Source organism: Hetaerina americana, unplaced genomic scaffold, assembly GCF_022747635.1.
Source record: "Hetaerina americana unplaced genomic scaffold, ioHetAmer1.1.p SCAF_15, whole genome shotgun sequence".
Classification (NCBI taxonomy): domain Eukaryota; kingdom Metazoa; phylum Arthropoda; class Insecta; order Odonata; family Calopterygidae; genus Hetaerina; species Hetaerina americana.
Window position 1 is genome coordinate 5,810,846 of NW_027286625.1, and position 27,611 is coordinate 5,838,456.

At 39.4% G+C, this 27,611-nt stretch overlaps 1 protein-coding gene across 2 annotated transcripts in view; it reads right to left on the bottom strand.

Annotated features, from left to right (window-relative positions):
- Window positions 1-27,611, bottom strand: part of LOC139686845 (COMM domain-containing protein 4) — a 90,030-nt gene that overhangs the window by 1,614 nt on the left and 60,805 nt on the right. For both annotated transcript variants that reach the window (XM_071583921.1, XM_071583920.1), the window contains exons 3-8: window positions 25,182-25,264; window positions 23,771-23,842; window positions 20,228-20,293; window positions 6,465-6,504; window positions 2,716-2,940; window positions 622-807 (exon numbers count right to left, since the gene is read on the bottom strand). In XM_071583921.1, the coding sequence (XP_071440022.1) occupies window positions 622-807; window positions 2,716-2,940; window positions 6,465-6,504; window positions 20,228-20,293; window positions 23,771-23,842; window positions 25,182-25,184 (592 nt within the window). In that variant the 5' untranslated portion in view covers window positions 25,185-25,264. The remainder of the gene's footprint in view (window positions 1-621; window positions 808-2,715; window positions 2,941-6,464; window positions 6,505-20,227; window positions 20,294-23,770; window positions 23,843-25,181; window positions 25,265-27,611) is intronic.

The window sequence follows — 27,611 nt, forward strand, 5'->3', positions numbered from 1 at the left end:
TAGAATAGATAGTAAAAACTTTTGGCATAAAGCTTTCATGCACTCAAGACAACTTATTCTTCATCCTTATCTTTACGCTATATCTTTTCTCTCCTGTTCTCTTTTCCATACAATTCTGAGTTTTCCACCCATCTCCTTCTGAAGAAGCAAGTCATTGACATTCACTGATGCCCAAAGAGGATGAGCAGGAAGATCTCAACTTTTTAAGCTTCTTGTTTTAAAAAAATATGGCCCAATTTAAACAACAAGGTATACTGAAAAGATTTGGAATGGGTGAGTAAATGAACCATCAGCGGTTTTTATTGCTTGAAATCAGAGTGTGAATCAACTTTCAGTCTGATATTATCACTTAACTTGATATTCAAACATCACTTTGTAGTCCTTCATTTTACGGTTGAAAAAACTTAGTAATCTCCCTTACATAAATTTGGAAAATGAATTTTATCAAAGTCCAATTCCAAGTTGGATAATAAATGAGTTTTTGCGGACATTATTTCATTCCTATTAATGTCAGTTTTGTTCACAGAATATTACGGTATCCCTTCATTCATGTCTTGCCAATTGCTGTCATTACATATATTATGAGATATAATTATAAAGAAAGGAAACTACAAAACATACCTTGTATTATTGAGGGAACAATGATTGGTCTAAGTATGATTTCAAGGTTTGTATGGTCCTCTGTTGGCCCATCCCATTTGACTGGTCCTTTCACTTTTAGTTTGAGCCTTTGCCCTCCTGTTTCGCCTGGGCTCTGGTCACCTGACTGTTCAGTTGGGCCCCATTCTGCCGACTCGAGGTGATTCACTTTTGACAGTAAAAGAATGCCACATCATAAGGATTGATGATATCACTCAATGTGAGTTATTGTGAATACATTTCACTTAGGAAGAAGACAAACATGGGGAACATGATGGTGAGCTTGAAAGTAGAGACAAATAAAACTACATAAAACGATACATAAAATATTTCACCAGTATACCATTTCAAATATTCAATTGCTGAATAGTGTTATTTTTATCTAATCAAAATCTTATGGAATAATTAATTAAATAGCTTGCCTACCCTTGCTTAAAACAAAATTTATTTTTTTCTACAGTATAGCAGCATTTATTGTTTAACCCTTTAGTTGCGGTGAACATACCTTTACACCATTTCTGTGGTGCACTATCATACTTTGAAATTTCATGAAAATTATTTTTGTCGAAATAAATCTTTTAAAACTTTCCACTGAACAAACATTTCAATTAAACATACAACACTATTTTTATTTATTCCATCTTTTTATTATTTCAGGAGTAATAAAGGTTACGGAGACATCATACACTCCATTTTTACCACATGTGAGAAGTAGGATTCTGGAGAGTGAACCGCAGGGAAGGGGTTAGCACACTTGCTCTGGATCCAATTACATAAGTGCTGTTGTGGAAGACATTCACTTTCCTGCACTTCTTTTCTCAAGTCAACTGGCACAATTGTTTCATAAATCTGAATAGCCATTGCCAGTGAGAATCAGTGCCAAGGATTTTGGAAGATAAAATCATCAAAACAAGAAAACTTCACCAAATTACAATGAACAATTTACTCGCACATATATTTTTAAAAATATCTTTGAGATAATGCAACAATTTCAGAGTGTAAAATTCATTCGCCTTGACAAGGATCCCGGTCAAGGTGAATGATTTTTACACTCTGAAATTGTTGCATTGAAATGCACATTTTAGCGGATGACTCCGTTAAAAGTTACTGTTGCAGTATCTCCTGCAGTTTCTTTGGATCTTTGAGATAGTTATTCCATCATTTAGAATAACCTTTGCACAACTTTCTGTCCTCCAATATGCGTGATCTGAAAATTCTAGCAAATATTTTGGCTACATATTCAATATAAGATGGAAACTAATATCAATTGAGAGTATTAGATCAGCAAAGTAATTTGACTTGAATAGCCAAGAGCTGGTGAGAAAACATTCTTGAGCATCAGCAATTAGGCAAATTTGTACCATTTTTCCCATATTTATTCAGAATAGTGAATTTGAACACCTGATTGAAGCTATTTCCATTCATGATTCCATTTTCAATATCAATTATCACACCTGGGTCATGAAAGTAAAATTGGCCTACCAAGGTGTCCAAAATTATGAGGGCATATGGCACAGTGAGTAGACAAAAAATCACTTTTGTCCCCAAGGTGTGCCTCCAGATTATGATCATTGCTTAGAGGTAAGTCACTCATCAGATTAGCCAGCTTGTGAAAAGTAATATTCTTTTGTGTCATCGCAGGAGTTGGTTGAACAGAAATTGAGTTCCTGATCTGGGATTTTTAAGACGACTTATTATTAATTAAAGGTGGTCTCTACTGTTTCAAGTCTGTTTGAATGGATACACAGACTAACTACTACAAGCTTTCTGTCCAAGCCTCGCATAACACTAGACAACATGACATACACAACTATAAACTCTTCCTCAATTCCTCATACTTATTTGGGGTTATTTGGGGTCAGGTGGGGGAAAAGGCTATATGTACAGTCTCAATCTCGCCCCCTCAAATGACGTAAAATAAATAAATACTTCCGGAAAAAGTGTTTATTGTAATGTTAGACAAGGCTTAGAAATGTAGCACTGGGTAGTGAATAAGTATTATTAAGTCATTAGGTGGCTGATTATTATGATGGGTGGTGGGATAATTCGTTTATGGAAACCCCGCGGGAGACTCACGCCGGAGACTGGTGTCCCGGAAGTGCTTGCGGAGTTGGTTGGCGCCCCCGGCGGCCGCTTTGGCGATGGCCTTGGCGAGCTCCCTGGGCAACCCCAGCTGAGTCAGTTCCAGCACCATGGCCTCCTCGCCCTCGCCCCTCTCACCTCCCCCCAGCACGCCGTAACGGACGGAGCCGCGGATGACGAAGGACAGCGCCGCCACGGCTCCCTCCCGGTCGCTCTCCTCTGAAAGGCGACCCACATCTCGGATCATCGGGCAAGAAGGATGGCGGGCAAGAAGGGAGGCGGGCAAGAAGGACGGCGGGCACGCATGGGACGATCGCTCACGGGTAAGAAGGCAGGCGATGGAGCGAGCCATTCGCAGTTCCAGTCGGATTTGACCTCTCTTCTATAATCAACGCAATCTGCATACAATATTTTAAAAAGTCGGTCCGTTCGCTCCTTATGTAATTCTAAACTGTTCTGAATAAAATATTTATATTTTAGAAGGAAGGCTAAGGTAAACATTACATTACCTTGAATGGCATAAACTGGATAAAGAGCAGGCAAAACTCTACACCTATTTATGGAGTTTTTCAGACGAAAATGGGAAAAAATAGTAAGGATATTGAAAGAACTGCATTGAGTAAAGAATATAGTATTTTAGGAAGAAGGCGAGTTGATGACAGGGATCTTAAGTAAAGCGGCAAAAAAAAACTCTTGGGTACAATTTAATATGTGGCTTTGCATGGTTCAGAAATTTGGAGTGCGTCCTGAAATTCAATGCCAGTACTACCTTAATTTCGAACGCAAAACGGTACTGCCACCATGACAGTGGCCAGATATTTAAGAATGCTAAGCCGTATTTCTGCGGCACTGCTTTCTTTTCCGCCGGAAATTGTTAATGACCACTTTAGACAAGGGTGAGATAGGAGTGAAAAATTCATTAATTTTGATACCGCATAAACTGTCTATAAAAAAACGAATGAAACTACATAAACGTCACACTTTATTATTTTTTATTTGCTACTCGAGATTATTAATAATAATAATTTTGTACTTAACAATTGGCTTACTTTAACGGTTTGCCAATACGTTTCGTATAGCCCAGATGTGAATATGAAAATATTTGCACATTTATAATTTAGCACCTGACATATTTACATCATAATGTAAATCGCTAGATATATATACGACATATATAATAGTGAGAGCAAAGTACGTACGTACTTTACATTGGCAAAGAAAGAATAGAAGAATTCATAATAACAGAGACAAACACTATTACAATCTGCTACTTAATAAAGATTTATTTCCGACTAATTTCGATGCAGTACATGATATCACCACTTGAAAATGATGTAGTGCATCGAAACTAGTCGGAAATAAATCTTTATTAAGTGGAAAATTGTAATAGCCTTCGTCCCTGTTATTATGGAACAGTTCCACCACATTACAGCTGAATCTGTAATTTATATTAAAATAATTCATATAATTGCTCCTCTTTATATTATTCTTTCGCGTCCCAGTTGTATTTTTAACTGACAAAATATTTCACTATAATTGTAAATTAGAAAAGCTGGAGGAAATCATTAGTTTGGTCAGAAAAAGAGTTCAAGTAGACAACGCGTTCGGGTCTGGCGGGGATGCTACGATGTTGCTGACTTATGTGCTTGGATTATTTTTCTTCTATGATAGATAGCCTAGGCGCACGAGCGCTAGGGTAAATATATTATTTCTAGCGGTTACGTCCGGCATCGCCGAATGAATTTATCCGCAGTGCTATAACTGAATTTAATTTGTTTTATAGGCCTTTTTATGTACGTGGGCTGTAAGGTGTGCTTTACGTGAGATAGGAATCGGCAATAAAAGCCAATTTATGAGCAGAAAACATTATATTTCATTGTAATTTCTTCTATTTCTAGTGACTTTCCGTTTGCTTTTTAACAGTACCAGATTTTGATAAGTCTAAGGACTCTTAATAGAGTATTCCTCGTACGAAGAAGCCAATGTGTGACAGTTATTATTCAAACAGCAGTTTCAATTTTCTTTGTAAAATCAAGGAGTTGATAAACATTGAGACGATATCATTTTCATTATTGTTCCAAGTGGTACTATTGGTAAAACTTAAATACAATGATATATTGTATGTTTTTAATATTAGTTAGACCGTTTCTATGATCGCCATTTTTGGATGTTCCAGCTTGTACATTTATCGCAAAACTTCAGCTAGAGATCGGTAAAAACCGCGGTAGATTTAACGGCAAGAAACAAAATTACTAAGACATCATCATCCATAACCGCAAGGTATCCTCGGCCGATTTCGAAACGAGCATGAAGTACTGGCAGTGAATTTAGGAACGGACCATTGGGCTTTGAGACTAGAGGATGCACGTAGATAAACGTACTTGGCATGGAAGAAGAGAGACGGTTTTAGGGAGAAATTCAAAGGAGGTTGTTGAAGCGAATGCAAGGAATTTTGATTGAATACAATAGAGCTCGATGGAAGGACTGTGATAAAGAGGATAATTTTGGATTAGCAAGGAGGAAGAGAATAGGCAGGCTGGACGGAGTTAAGGGGAGTATAAAGTATGCAGAACAAAAGAACGAGTTATAGCGATGCGTAACTTGGGGTTTCAGGATACCTAGGAGTGCTGATGGAACTCCTTTGGAATTCCCAGGCGATTCGTGTTCGTGCGAAGGCATTCGCAGCGCTTGGTCAACTCCGGCCGATTATTCGCCCGTCCGTCCTGGGCACGGACACGAAGCCTCGAAAGTACCGTGCGTGCGTGTTGCCCGTCATCACGCACGCAGCGATGGTATAGTCAGGAAGGCCGTGATCGAATCTCGAATTCAAGTGGTGCAGAACTCAGCTCTTCGTTGTACCTCGGGGCGCGGTCGTTACGAAAATGAAAATTTACGCGAGGTAGAATTACTGGCGTAGGTTTGTCACTCCAATTCGCTTTACGCACCAGTTGAATCGAATGGGGGCCACTACAGTACAGTCGCGCTAGTAAAATTACGGAGAAATGCTGCGACATTCATGATTAAACGGAGCTTCTTTACAAAAAAACATTCGACTCACAGCGAATTCGTTATAATTACAGGCGATAAGCGATGCAATATTTATTAAAATGTTTACCCTAAAAAGTCTCCAACTTCAGAAATTTCACTGAATTATTGATTATTAACTTTTTGCAGGATTAGGATATTTTTTCTCTAACGCTCCCAGTTTTGTCACCTTTTCTAGAATTTTTGCAAATTACAATCTAAGGTTTCTAAAGGCAAAGATGGCAATTTGAAGGCCCGAAAGAATCTTCGTAGCATCATTTAAACGTACGTCTCTTAAAGAATAAATTTTCTTTCCAAATAAAATATCTTCAAAGTGATTTCAGTTGAAAACCAAGATGATACATGCATTTATCAACAATATCTCCCAGCGACGCTACATAAAGGGAAGCGGCGACGCATTTCGGTAACTTATGTTACTTCCGCAATTTTCACATACACAATCATCCTACTAGAATAACCCAACGTCGTGATACTATACACGTATATATTTTTGTTGCCAGTCACCGAAAAGTAGTCAACGCATCAAGCCTTTGGCAGTCGCGGTGCGGGGAGTTAATATAAAAAAAGTAGGGATAAGAAGCGAGATCGTATTACGAATTGACTGGTCGCGAATGAATAAGATGCGCGCCAGGCTCGAGCATGTTGGCGGAAGAATACGTCCCGGAGACGTGCGTGTTAAGGGAATGTGGTTGACTCACCGTATTTGGCATCCGCCGTAAGCTTCTTAACTGCTTCGTACTGCGAATGGAAAGAGAGAGAGAGAGATGGGGAGGGGGGAAGAATGGATGAGATTCGGAAGGTTATTGGGATGGGAAGGGCGTGCGGCATAGGGGCAGACAAGAGTATGAGGAGGGAGGGGGGATGAGGAGATGAAGATGGCATGCGAGGAGGAGAGTGAATAATCAGGCAGGAGAGGGAAACGGATAGGATGCAGAAAAGGGGAGAGGGGGAGGAAAAGCAGGATCGAAGGGTGCAGGGGGGGGAGAGAAAGAGAGAAAACATTAGACAACCAGTATGCGATCACCAACATTGGGTTGCTGCAAGTCTCGAAATGCAAACTTCTCTTTTTTCTCGGTAAAAATTTAGAGATATGACTAATTATAAAACATGAACTGTTTCTAGCAATCCATGCACCACCGTAAGACCAAAAAATTGCAGCCACGTCGAAATGCAGTCGGTACAGTATGTGTGTGTTTGTGCATACACACACACACACAAACACACATATACATGCATACAAACATGCACAATCCAAGAATGAATACGCGTCAAATGTATTAACAGCGGTTGACGCTTTGCGTTTATCACAGGAGCGGAGAATTTGTCGAGGATTGTTCCCCAAACCTTATAGTAAGAACATAATTTCCGAATGCCTCGGATTTCTGGATAACATGAAGTTCCGGAATTGCAGCAACGTTTTGCTTGTTATTTATAAAATTTAATATATAATAATAAATATATTTTTTCAAACCTTTAAAAACGATGCAGCGTAAAATACATTTCAATAGCTGCTTAAGCCATGCTGGAAAAAGGTCAGATTACTGGGAATGTATGGAATGGCTATTTTGCATTGGTGAATGCCCATGATACCTTGCAAAAAGCAATACATTATAAAATAATACCGTGTTTGGGTATTAGTGAATACATTAAAACACCCTAATATTCAATCAATCTTTACAAAACATACAGCGTACATTGCCCCTTACGGCATTAGGTTCTCATTGAAAAACAGATACCATTTTCAAGTTCTTTAAACTGCAACCTCTTCGACGGAAATCACCAGTAACCAAATGGATAATAAAAATCCTTCCCTAAATCGTATTTCTAGACCGGATTTTGCGAGTTTTTTTTAGTAGATATGTAAGAGAATCGAAGTAAAAAATTAAATAATTTACCAGCTATGATTATTAACCATAATGATTGAGGTGAGTAACAATAGCAAGAAGATGTACCTTACGAGGTAGTTTAAAAATTATATAAAAAGAGTAACTCCGACACCTAGAACGTAAAATGCAACATGGAGAAGAGGATGATACAACACCATTGCCACATAGTAGTAGTTACTGAACTAGGCTTATGGAGAAAAATGGACGTGTCGCACAGACGATGGAACAAAATTCAACACTGTCCAAGCATCTGACGCATCTACTGTTTTTCGTCTGACATGCGGAAATTGCTCCGGCATTCGACACTGTCAAGTAGCATGGTACTATCGAATAACATGTTACGATATAGTATAAACTAGCGCGTGGAATAGGTTGAAAAATATGACACAGAACGGAAAATCATCCGAAACTACGTGAAGTTTGGGCACTTTCAGGAAGTAGATCCCTGCCTCATTCCGCTTCTTTGTAAAACCTCTGCGAATTACAAAAATAACATAACGGTTTTGCAATACGACGAGGTCGATGGGAGTCGTGGGAGTTGAATTTCTGCCCAAGTTTAGCTCCACGGATTTAAGTTCATGCGAGAGCCCACCGAACAGGCAGTCAGGCTTACGTAGAGCGGCGAGACGCACGAACGCAGATGCATACAGCTGAATCGAATTACGAACGTGTTACATATCATTTTCACTCCTCCATATTGATTTAATCATTCGCCTAGACAGAAACATGGGCATGTAGGTACAAATACCTACAATAGAATTATGTTCAACAGAAAATAAACTTTTAGCATTAGTAAAATATTTGGGTGCGAGTTTTAATTTCAATAAACGTCCCACATTGCACTGCAAAGAAATTTTACAAAATTATATCGTATCCCTATCGAGGAAACCGAAGTGCTCTACAGCAAAGGATGACACTCCCTTTGTGACCTCCCCGCAGGATTTCTATGGCGTTTTGCTCACTTATATACTCAATAAGGGCATAAAAATGCACTCATCCCTACATACTCACCCATTCAAACATTCATTACGAAATAATGGTAAAACGGATTTTTGAAACTTCCTCAAATAGAACATTTGGTTTCCATTTGCAAATAGGCATCGGAATCATTCACTCGGAAACATGGCAGAAACATTTAGGTTGCGTTCCTGGATACACATCGGTGCCCACTACCGTGTAAGCAAATGGGAAATCGACTTAAGTGTATATGGGCTGTATCATCTCATAACCGTCGTAGACCATCATACCGATTGATATGTAGCAGCTCTCCAAGCTATCCTGTGACTTGCGAATCTTTTCATTTCTTCTTAGTTTCTTGAACGGAATCTTACATAAATTCTATCGTAATTAATCCTTGGTTTTCATCTGTAATTATTACCCTCTACGCTTCCTTTAATTACCGTCTTAAATTTACTATCATGCCTCAGGATAAGCCCAATTAGTTTCCTTCTTGTTAAGTGTCCTCCGCAGGCTTTTCTCTTCACCCACTTTCCGAAGGACTTGGTTTTTAGCTAATCTGCCTATACATTTCATTTTCATAACTTTCAGAACCTTTATATCGCTTATGGCCTTATTATCTATACCGTTCCAGTCGTTATTTTCGTAAACCCTTGGGAAAGTAAATTCCACAATTGTTTTAATGAACCACAGGCATGCTTTAAAAAAATAAAGTCTTCTATAAAAGTACAATACAACAATTTCAGAGAGCCTCATTCCCCTTGACCAGGATTCAAACCCGGATCCCTCGATGTCCAGCTGAGTGCTTTAGCCAGTTAAGCCATCGCGCACGACTACGAATGCCTGTGACATTGTATGTAAGGTATTTCGTCACAACATCTTGTTCCTTTAGCGCACCCAAAATCTCGGAGTGTAAGATGACGCCTCGATAACTTAACTAGCTAAAGCACTCGGCCGGACACCGAGGGATCCGGGTTCGAATTCCAGTAAAGGTGAATGATTTTTAGCACTCTGAAATTGTTGCATTGTAATGCGTATTAGCGGATAACTCCGTCAAAAAGTTATTCTTACAGAATGCCCTCTTTGCTTTAGCTATTACTCTTATTATTATATCCCTCTTGATTCTGCCATCGCGGGTGACCTTAATGCGCAAATAGCAAAAATCTTCCACATGTTTATATGTGCCTCAGCCTCATTTATCAGTCTTCTCATTGAAAATTCAAGCTTGAAGATTTAAGCCTACATATTGGCGGAAGAATGCTCACCGATTAACCCGATATCCTTGAATCAAAATTCATCCTTGGCATGTGTTTGCCTTTTTAATCGTCGATTAGAGTTGAATTTCGTACTAAACTACGCCGTGGATTGAACAAAAATAAACCAAAATAAAAAAATAGCGCATAATGATTACAAGGAAAATGAAGGGTAAAGTAGGCAGTCGTATTCCTTGCGGAGGGATTTCATTATGGAAGCTGAGCACATCAGTCGGGAGCAACCCAAACCCAAGGAGTACAACTGATGCGACCATTCCGAAGTTTCACACCCATACACCTAAAAAAACAACAATCTGAAAACATCTCTGATGGGTGAGAGCAGAGGTCACCCGAGACAGAGCACTACTTCGCACGTTTCAGCGATGGCCGAGTCATAGTTGTGCCGATCCGCGTTTTTCCACGAAGTTGGGAGAACCAGAAAACCACACCGTTTGGATTTGAAGTGGGGCTGCCCGGATGTATATCCCGGATTTGAGCTAGTGACTCCCCAGTGAGTATGAGAACATTCGACCCACATGGCTAACAGACCACCCCTCGGTATCCGTTTAAAAGGCGTGATTAATTGGTGCAGTAATGAACCTCTTGTGGTCTCACAGCCTTCTAAGCTCTCGCCTTGGGAGCAAGGAGCAAACCCTTTGAATACTCCACCCTCCGTCGCAATCCCTTTCTAATGTCACATATTCCTTTACTCGGTCACCCTACTGCCTTCGCTTCCCTTCTCGCCTTTACATCCCCTTCCGAACTCCTTAAGAGCGCCCCCGTTTCTACCCTTGAATTGCTACCTCGTCTCTTAACTAACAAACATTCCACACGGAAAACTTCGAAGTACATTCGATTCCCTAAGCTCTCTTCATCCAGCGCTCCTATTTTTATCTCTATTAATTAAATAACCCATCCTCACTTATCCCGACTTCGCTCCCTTCATAAGCAAAATGCACAACCGTGTCATAACATGCTATTCATGATTTGAATGAATTTAAAGCAATGCAAAATATTTTGTAAACTGAAAACAGCCAACGCATACACTCTTCTACAATTATAATTACGTATTTCCTTAAGATTAGTTATAATTTCATGCTGCTCACTTGTTGACACCATTATCGAAAAGGGAGAATGGAGTTTTGAACCAACTATTTTGAAAAAAACTACCATTACTGAGCTATACTGAAATATAAAGTTTATTTAATCTCAAGCGTTATTTTGATACTCCCCCAAGTGGAAATTTTTAATCGAAAATTGATGGATATAAATGCGAAATGTGTACATGTGAAACAATTGATCGGATCTAAAACACCTGTGGAAATCAAACAAAATTGGCAAATCTTTCGCGAAAGATTGCTTAAAGCATCTTTGAGAACTCAAATCACTGTTAACCACACGAATTAGGTTTAAAATATGGGTATTCCCAGAGAATCAGACGTGAAGTGCCCTATTTCCTACACTTAACACACAATTTATTCCCCAATTTTACAAATGGTTTTCACCAGGATCTTCAATACAAAATGAGCCCGACCCGTCCGATTCCGTCTTCATTCTCTTTCCCGCCTCGAAATGCCCAGGATTTGTGTCCCTTTGCATCAGGGCGTCGTAGACACGTGGGCGGGGAACAAAAATGTCGGGTGCGGGGAAGGGAGGAGGCACGGGGGAAAGGTTAAAGGCAAACGGCATCAGTGTACGAGATTGAGAGGGAGATGACAGACTGAGGGAAAGGTTACGCAGGGAATGCAAAGCCTAAGGCGGGCGGGGTGGAGAGAGGGACGTCGGGAGAATGAGCGACAGGGAAAACGAGGTTCGAAAAATATTAGCTCAGGGCATATTTAAGGAGTGAGCAGCTAGCTGGTGAGCTTATCAGTGCTGTACGGTAGAAAAAAATCATTCATTTTCGTATTAAGTACCACCAAACAACCAAAAACTTGTAGGTTTTTATATACCCTGGGTGGAGACCCTGGGGATATTTGAAAACCAACCCAACTGAGTTTTGAGGATTATAATTCGCAAAAATCATTACCCGTACCGAACTGGCATTGAAAAATATCGTAAGGTAGTATTAATAATGGCAGTCTACCGTTTAAGGAAAGTTTTGAATGTAGACAAGACTGATCACCGCTATACTTCTAAGCCTCACCTAACACGTCACAATGTGACACCCTATAAATCTTTTTTCTATTACACATGTTTTCTTATATCCGCATTCTTTCTTTCCCATTTAATCTTGTCAAAGGTGCCTATTCTCTTCCTCCCGCTACGTCGCCTGACCCATCGTTCTCCTCTCGGATACTTGTCTCTCTTTTACATTCCATCGCCAATCAAACCGCCCTGCACTTCAGCAGATACGTAAAATTTGATGAGCTCTTCCAGGTCGTTCCAGATCCATTTTTCACTTTTGAGTAATATCCCCTAATTTGTTTCCATTTGAGAAGGGAAAGGAATACGTGTTGACCTATGAAGTAAAATCGGAAGTACATATGAGCAGATTTGAAGATTTTCGTGAAAAACGGCACTTAAAGAAAAAGAAGGGGGTTGAAATGAAAATTAAATTAACAGGTATTAATGGAGGCTAAAAAGAGCACGGAATAAAAAAATGATGAGGGCGATAAGGTCAAAATTACTGCACCAACAAATAAGCATGGAACATTAAAAAAAATATATTTGTTTGATATATCACAGAGAGTAACACGCCTTGCTCTTCCTTGAGACCCAATGGTTAATTAAGGGAAACATTTAAAAACCGTTTAATTAAATTTCTAAGTAATTGTGGTAGGCGAACATAAATTAGGCAGTATCTATTCAATTGTACCCGGCTCAACTTTGTGGAAATTCATGTTAATTAATGTAAGTAAATAATATCCACTCTCCTTTATTCACGTACAACTAGTTTCAACGCTCAAGCGTGAAACTAGTTGTACGTGAATAAAGAAGAGTGGGAAGATACATTGTATTCTTCATTTAATAGGCAGTATCTGTTGGTGATGAGAATTTGGTAATAATGGTTTTCTAGCGACGACTGTGAGGCCTTACAGAGAGAGTGGAACACACGGAATTAGTAGTTACTTAAGAGAAACTGGAAAAAATCACCGAGTTTCGCAGAAATTACTGATTACTAAAGTTCGGGGCGAGGAACATGACAGGAGTTTTCACGAGATGCAAATAGTTGGAAGACGAGTATGTTGAAGAAAATGAAAAATTGAGTGCGTATGCTGGCTACAGAAAGGGATATAAAAGTCTCTTTGAGTCCTAATTATCACACAACCCTCTTTCAATAAATTGTTCATCTCGGCCACTGCAATACAGAATGTTCCTACCGCGAAATAACAATGAGATATTTCCCGTTAATTGGTGTCGCGATTTTCGTCCCGATAGAAATCCTTCTTCACTTGCGACAAGAGTATCGAAAACTTGAAGACGCTCTTAAAACAAATTAAAAAAAAAAGTTAAAATTTTTCATGAGACAATGCTCGAAAACCTAACCAAGATTGATTTTTTTAATCTACTGATCCCGTTCCTCTCCCCTTATTCCTCGTCTGTACGTTACTTCTGAAAAATTTCGCTCAAACTTTCATCTACTCCAGTGTTAACATTTCGAGATATCATCGAGTTATTTGATTTTTCGCCGAATATCTGTCGCCTCCGTGGCACGGTAGTCATCGCAATAAAAGGATTTCAGCAAATAAACGAAGAAGACATGATAGCACAAATCGATATTATACTCGATAGAGCCGAAAAATAAGAATTATCTCCGAAGGAAAACCAGGAGTTTGAAAGATAATTTCGCCTAGGTAGAGCGGTAAAAAAGATAGTAAGAAGTAGATTGATGGGGGTCATACAACTCTCATAGGATAGGCTCAAAAGGTTTGATACCTCTGTTCACGGGCTGCTTTCCCCATCACGGTACCCGCGCCGGGATCGGAGGGGCGTGAGGGAAATCGGTGCACATTCGGTTTACCTTTGGCGAAGGTTTGCTCACACCATAACGGCAACAACACCCATCTTCACGGGAGAAGACGAGAGGAGGGTTCTTGGAGATAAAGAGGATTAGAATTGGAGAGGAACAGTGAGGCGAGGGGAGTGGGAGGAGGGTTGGAAGATGAGGAGGTCGGAGAGAGAAGGAAGGAGGATGGAGGGAGGCTTATGTGAACAGCGAGAGAGAGAGAGGAGGGGGGGAGGTCATAGGAAGTATGCCGGAGAGGTGAATAAAATAAATCGCTGGGAACCTCGCGGCACGTAGGCAGGGCATGTGCGTCCTCGGGATGCGAATGCAGTACACGAATCGTGATCGATGTGCTTTAAAATTGGGCAGGACCCGGCGAATTCCCTGGTCAGTCTTTAAGGCATGACACCTCAAATGAGCCTTGGCCTGGGAATGAATTGAAGCGGAGGGACCAGATGACGATAATTGTTGATACGTCACGAGGATCTATGTCTAAGGCCAACGGATTCGATCTCCGTCGCTCACCATTTCGTGCAGAAGACGGAATCATTTTACACCATAAAGAAACACTATGAAAGAACTGCTCGCCAAAGCTCTGAGCGAGATTGCTAACCAAATTATTTTAGCCGCTACATTTTTCTTGTCAAACAATAAATGGTGAATATAAATCCTAAATAAAAGACCTATAAGGAGTCGGGTCGGTATAATTTCCAATATCCCATCATTAAATCATAGAGGAAATCCTTCATATAATAGATGGAATAGACGAATACGGAATACTTCAATTCCATTTATCCAATTTGATTCACGCAATAAGTATCCAAACAATGCCTTTTCATACAATGAAACACAAAAACAAAAGCGCATGTTTCATTATCGTCGTAAAATAAATGACTGCATTTTGATTGGAAGTTTTTAAGATTAAATATTTGCATACAAACTGCATAACAGAGCTACTGAAGTCATGATACATTTTCTGTACAACTGAAGTCATGAAAAAAATGATTTATCTGAGCAAAAATATTAATCATCTTTAATTTTCGAATCCTAAGTTTGGCAACTGCAACTCCTGTCTCTTACATATCTCCTCGCAAGGCTCACTTCTTATCTCTTCCACTTTAATATCTTACAGCTGGCTATTTCATTACTACTCTTATAGATAAGCCTATGTATGTGTACGATAAGCTCTCCAGGCCAATGAGGAGTCCTCAAGACACGGGCTCGGAATCGAAATCGTAGAATATTGGACACAATTCAGCAACTAATCGGACAGCATACACATTTTGTGAAAGTTGGAATGGAAGGATTAAGAAAAACTACGCAACATTTTATGCGTACATTTTCATTAGGTGTTGTGTCAAGTCCAACTACTGTACTGCTTTTATTTCTAGAATATTTTGTATGCATTGAATAAAACGGTATTGGAATCCTTTGTAAATTGAATTTAGTGCGCCAATAAAATCGTTCACATTTCTCATGAGCTTAATAGGTGCTGATTATTATTGGATTACTTCATATTAATTATGAAACGTTAGATATCATAAAGATAAAAAAAATCAACATCAACAGGGTCAAGTGAGGCATAAAATTCATGAAAGGTTTGCAAAAAATTCGCGAAAATGTCGACATTTTTCCCAGAGGGGCGCGAAGATATTAAGAATGGACGAACACGACCACCCCGCCCACCGCGAGCGAGGGCGCCTAACCCTCTGCCTCTCCATCCTACACGACCTGGCCGCCGAACTTGGCGTCGTCTTCGGGGAAGATGGGAGAGGGGAGGAGAAGCAGATGTGGAAGGAGAAAGGAAACGGCTGGAGAGGGAGAGGAGAGGATATACTTTCGTACGCGGAGGAGTGGGACGGGGACCTCTGATGAGACGAACGAAAGAGTAAGAAGAGGCTTTGCGGAGCGCGGTGAGGGAAAGAGAGCCGCGCGCTCTTGCTGTCAGGGAAAGAAATGGTTCCTGCCAGTCAAGAGCGGGGTTTGGATAGGGGGAAGGCGGTCACTCGCTCGGGGACCGCGCGGCGGCCCCTGGTGGGGTGGAGAGGGGATTGTGGTGCGCGCGCCCCCGCGGTCAAAAGGTGACGATTGAGGCGAGGGTGGGGATTTCCCGTTCCCGCGCGGTGACCGAATCTCCGCCCACGTTCCGACGGTGGTGTCCAAGGGTCGCGATCCGCTGGGATTAGGCATTTTTGAGTTCAAACGATGCATGCCGCGATATCTCGACTTTTTTAAAAATCTCTCGAAAACGCGACGCCTATTCAATTGGAGAACACCGCAAGAACACGTCGACGCGTGCATGTTCGCTTCATCTCGCTGGCGAGATGTTTGCTTGTTTGGAATTCACGTTGTCATGACTATTACCGAGGCAGCGAATGGGTAATTGCATGAATAACAAAGAATCTTTTGTTCAAGCATTCATTTTAAAAGAAGGCCGGAGACGAAAGCATACAGAAAATTTGTATTATGTATTCTTCGACATAATAACAAAAATTCGTAAAAAAGTAGCATATGCGAAAACAGATGAGCAGGAAACATCTTTACTTTTAAAAACTGACTTTTAATTGCACATAAAAGAAATGACACTTTCGAATTCAGTATCAATCAAGTGAAAAGAATTTCTCATATTAAAAGTATCATATAGTTTGTTTTAATTATGATAATAATTGGTTTGAAGTATATATTATTGTGGATACTTCGCGTATTTAGCATATTTTCGTTCAAGTATGGCACATCCTTTCATGGATTTACTTAGTTTTTTCAGATGAAACTGTACTTCATCACGCATATTCTTAATTAACTAAGCCTGTTTATGACTCATTCCTCCAATTTATAAACGCCAAAATATGAAGACCAGAGTGCGCCTCCAGAAAAGCATTCATCAACGAAGGCGCGCGCTCCGTCCCGTCTTACTCTGCGATCGCCCTTGGGTCTTTGAAATGATTTTCAAGGGAAACTTCGGAGGAGGAGAGCGAGGGTTGTGTAATGAGAAATGAAATCCGCGGCATTAGGTTATGGAGGGCATCTTCAACGACGTGAATTCGGCCCAAAGGCTCGCGCTATAGGGAGGGGCGTTCTTGGCGAATGGAGTGGGCGGGGCGAGGACTTAAAAATGAGGTTGGGGGAGGAGGGGAGGGCCAGAGAGAGTGGGGGGGGGGGTGCCAAATGAGAGACCGTCTTGAGACTCACGAAAACGGGGATGGGGCGAAGATAATGAAACGTATGACGCCTGGGGACACCTCATCGATCGGCCACACGGAAAACAAAAGGCGAACGGCAGGAATAGGATTTGATTCTCTAAAATTTTAATTCTTACCTTTGGCGCCCATATTTCGATCGGATTCCGCAAGTCACTCACTCTCATCTACGCAAATGGGATGAAATTTCACGCGAAAAACGAATACCACGGTTGCATGATATATAACAGACTTTTATTTTTATGGTATAAATAAACTAACCTATATTTGATCGTACGTATTTATACGCGTTGCCAAGAGAAATCCCCATTTTCAGATGCGTTCCACAGCAGAATGTTTCAGACACATTTTAATCAACATGATGAGGTCGGAAACTTTTCAGACATTGTCGTGTATGTGCATGTACGAGGGCTTGGCTTCGTGACCCGGCTGGAGAAAGGTACGACGCCGGTATTAAAAAGCTGCTTACAAGGATGCAAAAAGTGAGTGATCGTCAAGGCGAAAATGTAGAAAAATAGCTAAATGCTAAGCCTTCCCTACGATGCACACAAAGTTGATTATAAATTTGATTTTTCATGAAAAAAATAGGAGACCTAACTTTTCAAATCGCCCACGTACACAAATATATTTAATTATTGCAATGTTCCCTTGTTAAATGTTATTCTTTGAATGCGTTATGCTAAAGTTTACGCCAATATCTTGGGCTAATGTTTTGCAATTTGCTGTACTAACTGTTCCACGAATACAGGATACCCTGTACATTTAATTCCCTGATAATCTAGAACATTGCGCATATGTAATCGCACATTGTGTATTTACCCAGACCGGAATAATTATCTATTTTACTCTATATTTTCAAGACCGATGTGGATGATCCAAATAAAACTTTTATTAACTCGATTCCGGCAGAAATGAGAGAGGTAAACACGTTTTACGCCCCTCCTTCGAGAATTTCTCAATTTTCTCTCGGCCAGTGTTCATCGCAAATTAAACACTGATTCCCCATGGCTGAGATAGCTTATGGTCTCCTCCTATATGGCCTATGACCTCCTATGCCAAAGCGGTAATGAGAAGCCTGGACTTGGCGCTCCCCAACATGCGCCTTCGAAATCCATCCTTTCTTTAAAAAAATCTGGTCCTTGCCGAGGGAAATGTTATACCATCCGCACTTTGAGGAGGGATTCCACGTGTAAGCACGAAGAAGTGATCCTCTTGAGATGGTGCGGGTGAGCGTGGACGTGGAGCGGGTAGGCGCCTCCATTAGATTGTGGACGCGCATAAAGGGAGACGCGCCCGAGTGAAGACGCGCCCTCGCGTGAGAAGCACACAGAAGCGGGATCGCGGGCGGGGACACAAAAGGCGGGAGCGAGGACACAGTACCCATCGCTGGAAGTGGGTCGGAGAGTTCTCACCTTCCATAATTTACTCAAGTCTCTCTCTCTCTCTCTCTCTCCATACACCGTGGAACATGAGAATGCAGTGCATAGATCAGCTTGTTGGATTGGGGTGGGGGAGTCATAATTCACCGTCGTCCACCAATACTTATGACCTGTCCTAGCGGGTCATAACCTGAGGTTTGCGCAAAAAGAGAGTCATATCTGCCGTTTAGGCAAATGAAAAGGAGTCAAGTGCAGTATTTCCCTGGTACCGCGAATCATATGACTGTTCGACGGGAGGTGAAAGTGTAATTTTAGTGGTTGTGTAGGTAAGTTTTTGGAAATTTAAAAAAATACCTTTTTTCCGCCACTGTAGTCTACCGACACGAGAATACACCCTGAAGTGATTCAACGGATGGGACGAAACGGAATTCATTCTAAATCTATTTTTTTTCTCAGTACCGTTCCATTTTTTTTCCGGGTAGCTTCTCAAATAAATTTTGATTTGCAGGTCGCAGTAAATGACATCAAACTGGGACCATTTGACTGAGCTGACTTGACTATTCCTGTTCACATTCTCACAGCAGTAGTGGATCTATAAAACCTATAAAGAAGGCGGGGGTCATTTTCATATCTCTATCATCATCACCATTACTATTCAAGTACTAAGACTTGTTTATTCAGCCTTCTATTCTTCACTATTCAGTCTTGATTCCTTCGACCCTTGATAGCTTTTCTGTTTAACGTAGTTCTTAATTTGTCCTTCTAATTAATCCGCTGTGCCTCAATGTGTGTCCAATCCACCTCATTCTTCTTTGACGTACAGCTCTCCACATGGTCCTTTCCTCTTCTGCTCTTCTTCATACTTTCTCGTTCCTCACTCAGTCGTTCCATTTAATATAAACGACAATAATTTTAATATCTTTTTCCTACCAATAGAGTTGAAAATTATCTTAAATTTCGAACTACTACCCCTGATTTAGACACCGAAACGCTCGCTGCAGTAGATAGTTTTATGCTCTAGGAGAACGAAGTAATGTCAGGCATATACGTAATATTCATTTTCAATTTTATTAAAGCTAAAAATCTTCCCTAAGGGATTTCCCCTACATTCACCCTTGGATCCCCTTCTGCATTATCAACACCCGAAGCATGCCTCCCTAGCAAATGCATACCCATTTCCCATACGAATGAATTCGCGGCACTCCACTCGTATATACCAAATACTGTCGCGGGAAAATTTTCACCGGTACGCAACACACTTCCAGAGATTACCCTGGGATAAAAATAATTGTCATTGGCCTAAACTTGGTTATTTATCCGGAGATATAGCGTAACTACTTGCATGCATTCTCATAGGGCACCAGCGAATTATTTTTACCCTTAAAAATTTAGTTTTCAAACGACTAAGTTTCATATTTTTTCTGCACCATAAGATACGCTTTAGCGACCACAACATTATATAGCATAACCATTATTTAGAAATAATTTGATAAGAATATAATTCAAATAAAATGCCACATTTGAACTTGACATGTACAATAATGATAAAGTTGAACACGCACATTAAAAACCCAAGCCGCTATACAAATTAAATTAAGATACTGATATAGCCTCAATGGGCTAGATGGTTAAAATACAAACCTATTATATCGACAATATGCAGCTTGCAAGAATACTGGCTAGTTCTATTATTGGAGTTATTTCTTAAGAGTCATAAAAGAAAAATAGTGAATGAATTATGTAGGGATCCTAATTTTACATTCAAATTTACTTTTTGTCATTGAAACATAATAATACCCTACAGTATTCATTTATAACATGCATTTCGAATATTACTTACATCCAAAGGTTCTCCAGCAAGCGATTTGACCACCTCTTGACAAAGAAGCTTCATCTTCACCGATGTCTGAAATGCAACGACGGAATATATAAAGAAAAGGTGAAATTGCAAAAAAATTTCTGAATCATGAGATAAAACTCTACCAACATTAAACTACAGTGCTACGACACAACATACTAGTAGTACATGCATCAGTACAAGAGTTATTCATAAGGTAAGGTACCTCACTCATCAAGCATTGAGAAATGAGGTTGCATGTGAATATCATATAGTTTTTAAAATATGAGTGATTTTTTGTACGTTTTACGTAAAAAAGGGCGTTTCACTTTGATTTATTAAAATGAAAATAATGACTTCATACACAATTAGACAGAATAAAAATAAATTAGGGACATTTTAATGCAACATTTTTAATTCCATTCTTATCCTCCTCATGCTTCCAGCCTCAGCAATTAAAAATTATTATCGATACAAATGGATGAGAAGAATTTAAAAATCAATTTATAGCAATTCAAGTAAAATTTAATTTTCAATAGTAACTAAAATGAATAATATGACGATTTATGAATATGTACATGCTTTCCTATAACTGTGGTAAACCAATTATAAACCTTTTTTGCGACCAGAAAAATCTTCAAAATATATCAATAATCTATCCGAGCTTTCATATGGAGTAATATTTTCAAGTTGAGAATTTCCTTCGATTTTTCACCAAGCATAATATGCATAGGCAGACAGATGGCCTGTTACACGAACATGATTAATTGAAAAAATAAGGGGATCGAGATGGTGCGGGGGCTAACGTACTGGCTTCCCACCCTGAGGGCGCGGGTTCAAATCCCGGCGGTGTTGAATATTTTTCAGAGGTATCTCGATCCCTACTTGAGGTGCTTTGTGGAGGGCACTTTGAGTGAGTACGCCGTCCGTCGGATGGGACGTTAAACTGCGGACCCCTTGGCGCCTTTCGTAAAGAGTAGGCTAATGCCGACGCCGGGTTTCTCTCCACCCTTCATCCTTTCCTGTCCATCCCCTATGGCGCAAATGACCTTAGCTGTCGGTCGCCTCCCCTTAAAACTACTACTACTTGAAAAAATAAAGAACATGAACGAAGATATTAACTACCACAGGTTTGACAATTATGTCTTCTAATTAAACACCGAATCGCATTTATTTCACGATTGACTTTTCTCTTGTACTCAATCCATTTTTTAAATATTTTAGGACGATTTAATTTAATTAAAAAATCTTTATGATTCAGTTTAAAACGATATTGATTGAACTGTAATTGCTAAACGAATATCAATTGATTTGGCGAGAATATCCGAATACTTAAAAACAATGATTTAAACGAAGTAGTAACCGTAAAACTATTTATAGGCAAGCTGATTTCGATTTGTCGTAAATAAATCGTTCGAAATTTATATTTTATTTAAGTTTAACAGATTCTCAAAACCCACCCGACAATAATCTCCCAAAATACAAATTGAACTGGAGTAATTAACCTGAATTCATAAGCGAGGCTTTCACGAACGATAAGCCTTGGCCTCATCACGAATTAAATCCCGTGATATCAGCTGGTTTTGAATCTAGGATATTTTTCTAAAATTCCCACCTGGCTGCTACGAATACAAAGGTACACTCTTGTTCAAAAATTTATTACCGAAATAATAAAATCGATTCGAAAACCTAAACATTCGACCATCCTCACAGGTCATTTCAAAACTCGGTAATCTGAAATTGATAGTAAATGCCTCGAAAACGGGCCATTCCGAATTTATAGAATAGCAAAACTGGCGTGAAACTTGTTTTATTCTACGCTAAATGATGATGGATCTGAATTTTTTCAATGATAAATGTGTCGTTACCTCTACGAGTGAGAACGGAAAACTACCATCCTTTGTTTTACCTCTAGGGCGGAATAAGTGACTGGCACTATATTATAAAAAAAACTAAGCAATCACTATCGAAATCCTTTCAACAGTTTTACAATCATGGGTTACCAAAGAAATACGCTTAGTTTAATTTCTGCAAATCAGTTTTAGCATCACAAAAAATTATAAAGCAAGTTTATTTCGATATCTATAAGTCTGTGAGAGTAAAAAGTTAAAACGTCATCTTCGACTAATGATATTTTTTTCGAAATATAGAAGTACATGAAAATAACGTCGACAGAATATTTAATATTGATTTTATTTTTGATCGTAAAATGCCTGCACCGAGATTGCTTTTTGACGCGGAAAATAGTCATTTTTGCGCGCGTTGCAGCCATAATTGTACGTAAAAATATTTTGTCTCTTATCTGTTTTTATAGTGCGTGTATGTACGAGGGTCATCCGGAAAGTAGTACCCGTTCGTGCCGCATGAAGTGCTGACGACGCGAGTAGCCGCTGGACGAGGTCAGATAGCTTCAGTGGCTTGTCTGCCTTCTCTGAGCCAAGTTGCGTGACGCTAGCATTGCCTGTGTTGTTTCTGTGATTGTTTACAATGTTTAAAAAAATTGAGAACGCCGCCAGTTGTGAAGTGAGGGCAGTGATTAAATTCCTCAATGCAAGAAACGTTCGCCCATGTGATATTCATCGCCAATTAAAGGAGGTGTATGGAGACAATGTAATGGACGAGTCGTCTGTTCGGCGGTGGTGTCGCAACTTCAACATGGGGAGGGGGAACACACACGACGATGAGCGTTCGGAGAGACCGTCTGTCATTACAGACCAACTGGTGAGCTCAGTTGACGAATTCGTGAGGAACGATCGGCGCGTCACAATTGATGACATCTGTGAGCATTTTCCCAATGTTTCTCGAACAATTGTTCATGAAATTGTTAAACACCATCTGCATTATGCAAAAATTTGTGCAAGATGGGTCCCTCGCGTATCTCAATGAGCTGGCGGCGAAGGACTATGCAGCAGGAATACAGAAACTTGTCACACGTTATGACAAATGCCTTAATTTGCTTGGAGATTATGTTGAGAAGTAGTTTAAAGTATCCTCTTTCAAATAAAATTTTTTATGTTTGTTAATATTTACTTTTGTGTCTTTATTTCACGAACGGGTACTACTTTCCGGATGACCCTCGTATGTAATTTTCGTTGTAAGAGTTATCTTTGACCAACATGACCGTTGCCACCAGAAAAATCGCCTAATTGCAACGTAATTGTAAAATAATAATAATAATAATACATCATGCATAATACGCTGAGCACATTGAAGGTTGAGAAAGGACACCCAACTCATTGCTGAAGAACGCACAATTCGTTCTTCAGCTTCACACAAATATGGATGTATATGAATTCTCACCGGAGTTGTCGAAATACCTGGCAAGTTTTAAAACATATATGCATACATGCATAAAAATGTTGAAACGGACAGCGGTTTTGAAAAGGACACTTGAATGAGTGACCATTTAAAACATAAGACTTAAAAATTTGAATTAAAATTTTTATTTCGAGCTTAGATAGATTTCTTATCGGATTCAAAACACTTAAAGACGTTAGAGGCATCTTCACTTCACGGTAATAATGCAAAAACCTAAAATTCACTCACCAGCCGAGAAAGGGAGTTCATCTCGGCGAGCACCCAGTCGGGGCAGTCCAAGTCTCCACAGAACCGGAAGCGCTGTCCGTGGCGGTGGAGACAGCGGCCGACGAAGGCGACAATTGTCCGGCAATAATATCCGGGCAAGAAGAATATGGATAAAGGAAGTAAGGGTTCATGAAGGGAAGTCGAGAAATGGGAAACATGGGAGAGAGAGAAAAGATGAAACAGTGACATTAGAACATAAGTTTTCGAGCATTCGATAAAAAGCAGAACCTGAGAATTGGATTGATTTTTAAGTCAGGAGATTTCAACTCAAAAGACAAAAGGAAGGAACGCCCTTTCTCTAATCCTAGAATACATTATAATTGAATGAAAAAGCAAACTTTTGGAAATTGTTCACACTAGAGTACAGGGAAAATTAAAGTAAACCTTAATTAAACAGAGTGAATTTGTTTTATCGCCACATACTCCAAGGACCGCTTGAGGCCAATAAGATATCACTAACAACTTCATTCAAACAAAAGAAAATTGTTAGAAGCTCTATTTTCCGGACATTTATAAAGAACATATTGACATACAAGTAGAGATTATAACTGATTTTTGCGCTGCAAAACTTCGAAACGTACTCAATACAAAACCTTCCGGAAAATTACAAAATTAGAGGTTATTCAGAGTGAACTTTCATAAATGCAGTCTTCCTTCTACGGTTATAATCCTGCAACTTAAACCGACCAAAATAGCTCATTCTGAATAGCTTTAACACGCAAATATCAAAGAATTAGAACAATATGATCATATTCCTATTATCCACATAATTAATAAATGACACAAATTCAAGCGAGGACTGAGGCACTCTTGCATAGATTATTTAACGTCCTGCGACAAGGTGGCCATATAAATAAGGTGATAGATAAGATTTTGGGGGATATTTTCATGAAAAAATATTCAACGATAATTATGCATAGTTAGGAGCCATAGAATCATAAATTAGGCGTCATAATATTCAAAAGCTTTGATGAAGATGACGCAATAAATACATATTTACAATATTTGACAATAGGACAGATTATGTCGCCTAAACACGATTACACAAATAAATGACAATAGATGGCTAAATAGGTGCCCTTCAAGTTTTGGAATGTGTATTGAGCAGGTTTTGGCTCGTATATCTCGAGTCGTTGCGAGTGTCTTGAGGAGGGAGAAGATAATCGACTCCAACGCGACTCTTAACATTTATTCATAAAATACTAAATACGAAGCAATGCCTGAAAGACATCTAAACATCATCGAGTCGCTGCGAAAATCTACAATCAAAATGAGAACAAAATTAAACTATAATGATCAATGTACACTCCATTTAGATAATTATGAGTGCCATAGCGTTACTAAACAGTTTCTGGTTCAAAAATGTACTTACCATTTTGCTGGATTCAACGTCCTAAGGCTCCAAAGCAAATGTCACTTGGAAGGAGACGTGGACGAGTCAACCCGCAAGGCAGCCTGAAGTAAAGAATAAACATTATTAAAATAGAAAAAAATTAGGAGTACGAGCTGCTACTCGTATTGACAGGTTTAGAAAACATCTTAAGACTATGAGATTATCATATTAATTTTTTTAATTATTTAAGTTACTTAAGTTAGAAACAGTGCCTTTTACTTTTCATCATACCTATCTTGATCATAGCAAGGCTTAATGAATAGCATGATGGAAGAAATTTTGGATCTGGAAGTAAAAAAAGAGGAATAATGAGAACCATATGAACCTCGGGAGATATTACCTATTCACTCTTACGCGTACTGAAGAGGGGTTGTGGGCATGAACTCAATTATTAGCGTATAAATGAGCCAATGCGCCCATGTACATATAAGCTGACTTCCTAAGGTCACACTGAGCTAGGAATTGAACCGCAGAGGTGTGCAGATTTGGAATCAGATAAGAGGCGCCACTTTCTGGGTGCTCTCGTCCTTCCTACATACGGGGGCAGAGCGCAAATCATTTACGGGCATTCATACGGGTCAAAAAATTTCGAGAGGGAAAATTACGAAACGTATTACAAAATGTTTCACCAGTAAAACAAAATGATTCACCAGTATCCCACTACCACTACCACTTATTACCAACATAACGTTCAGAAGTCAATACGATGTGAATAGCCTCCTATCAGTACTCCATCACTAACATCATCTAAGGAATATGTTGTCAAGAAAAACAATATATTTATTTTGAATAAATAATTTCTCAGGAATAAACAGTTAAGTATGATTAAAAAAATAATTATAGCGGAATCACCGCACAAAAGTAATCTTCATCGAAAACTATAAACCGGCGTGATGAAATAAATTTTTCCTGGGTGAGGCAAAAAATGGATGTATGTCTTACGCGCAAAAATGGAACAGAAAAACGAATATACGACATCAGTCGGCTTACAGAATCATCGTTTTCATTCGTTCTAACGATAATAACCTTCGAGGTGCATAAGCGTATCGACCTACACTGCCTGACGGCATCGATAAAATCCTACTGCTATACTCACATGCCAATCTCGAGTAATCGCTTTATGGACGGCTATTATCTGACTGCTACCAAGTCGACCAGAAGATAGTCTTTGCCCTCTTCCTTTCCGATTGGGTGGATAGAGAGGACTATAATGCTCGCTAGGAAACCTTAAAATAGTTCATGTCCATAACTAACATTGTATTCCGAGCTGGATACGACAGTTTTCCACCAAACCCCTAAGCCCAATTCATACGGCAGAGTGAATCTTTGACTAGAGAAATTGAACGTCTCGAATGATAACGTGTTTCATGTGATAAATTCACCAAGACTTTAATTATGAAGTTGACTTCGCTATAATAAGATCCAAAAGTCACTGATAAGAACAGTGCCGCTTTGATCACCAGCAGACGACAAGTGGAAACCTAATGCCAATATGATTACCATGGAGGGGTTCGAACATAAACACGAGAATGACAACCGCATTAACAAGTATAGACAATCAACAACGGAAAGAAATTCATCACGGAATAGACAATTATTCCATTGAACATTATCGCTAGGATTTCGCCATTTTCATTCCAATTTCTCGTACCAAAACGCTTGAAAAGAAGAAATAATTCTTGGTTATTTTGACTGCATAAAGTACGCTAAATCAAAAAGTCCTTGAGCATCCCGTAGTGCACGAACCACTCCGATAAAACGTAACCTTCCATCCCAGAATTCCAGTAATGATCACCTTCCTAGCTATCATTCAAACAGGAAAAAATAATTTGGAATTAATTAATGTAAACTTCCGTCTCTTCACGCGCAAACCAACTATTTAATTCGGTTGAACATTATTCCAGTGTAATTTTAAAAATTAATTAAAAATAAAAGTTTCAATTCAGTTACTTAAGCTTCTACTTTTTATGAACTGATAACAACGTTGCCATCAATTTTGAACAGGAAAAGAAAAATTGGAAGGGGAAGAATAAAACCTTATTTTAAATCAATTCAGATCGGAAAAGATAATTTTAAAAACGGAGGGGACTTATACTCATAGATCACTAATGTTTAAACAAATATCGATGAAAACCACCTTTGACATTTCGGCTCCTGATTGGAGATTAGCGAGTTCAAATTCGAGGGTGTGCCCATGGACCGCGCGCGATGCTGCCACGTGCGTGTCGGTACTTGCTTGTACCATTCGTGAGTTCATTAACTGAAGAGGGAGTCACTTCCCAGGCGGTGTCATGAATTGTATGCGAACGCGGGCTTAAACAACACGTCTAACCATTTCCCAGTAAATCATCATACATTTATTTTATTTTTTTATATAACACGCTTCAATATAGTACTAAAAAAGTAACG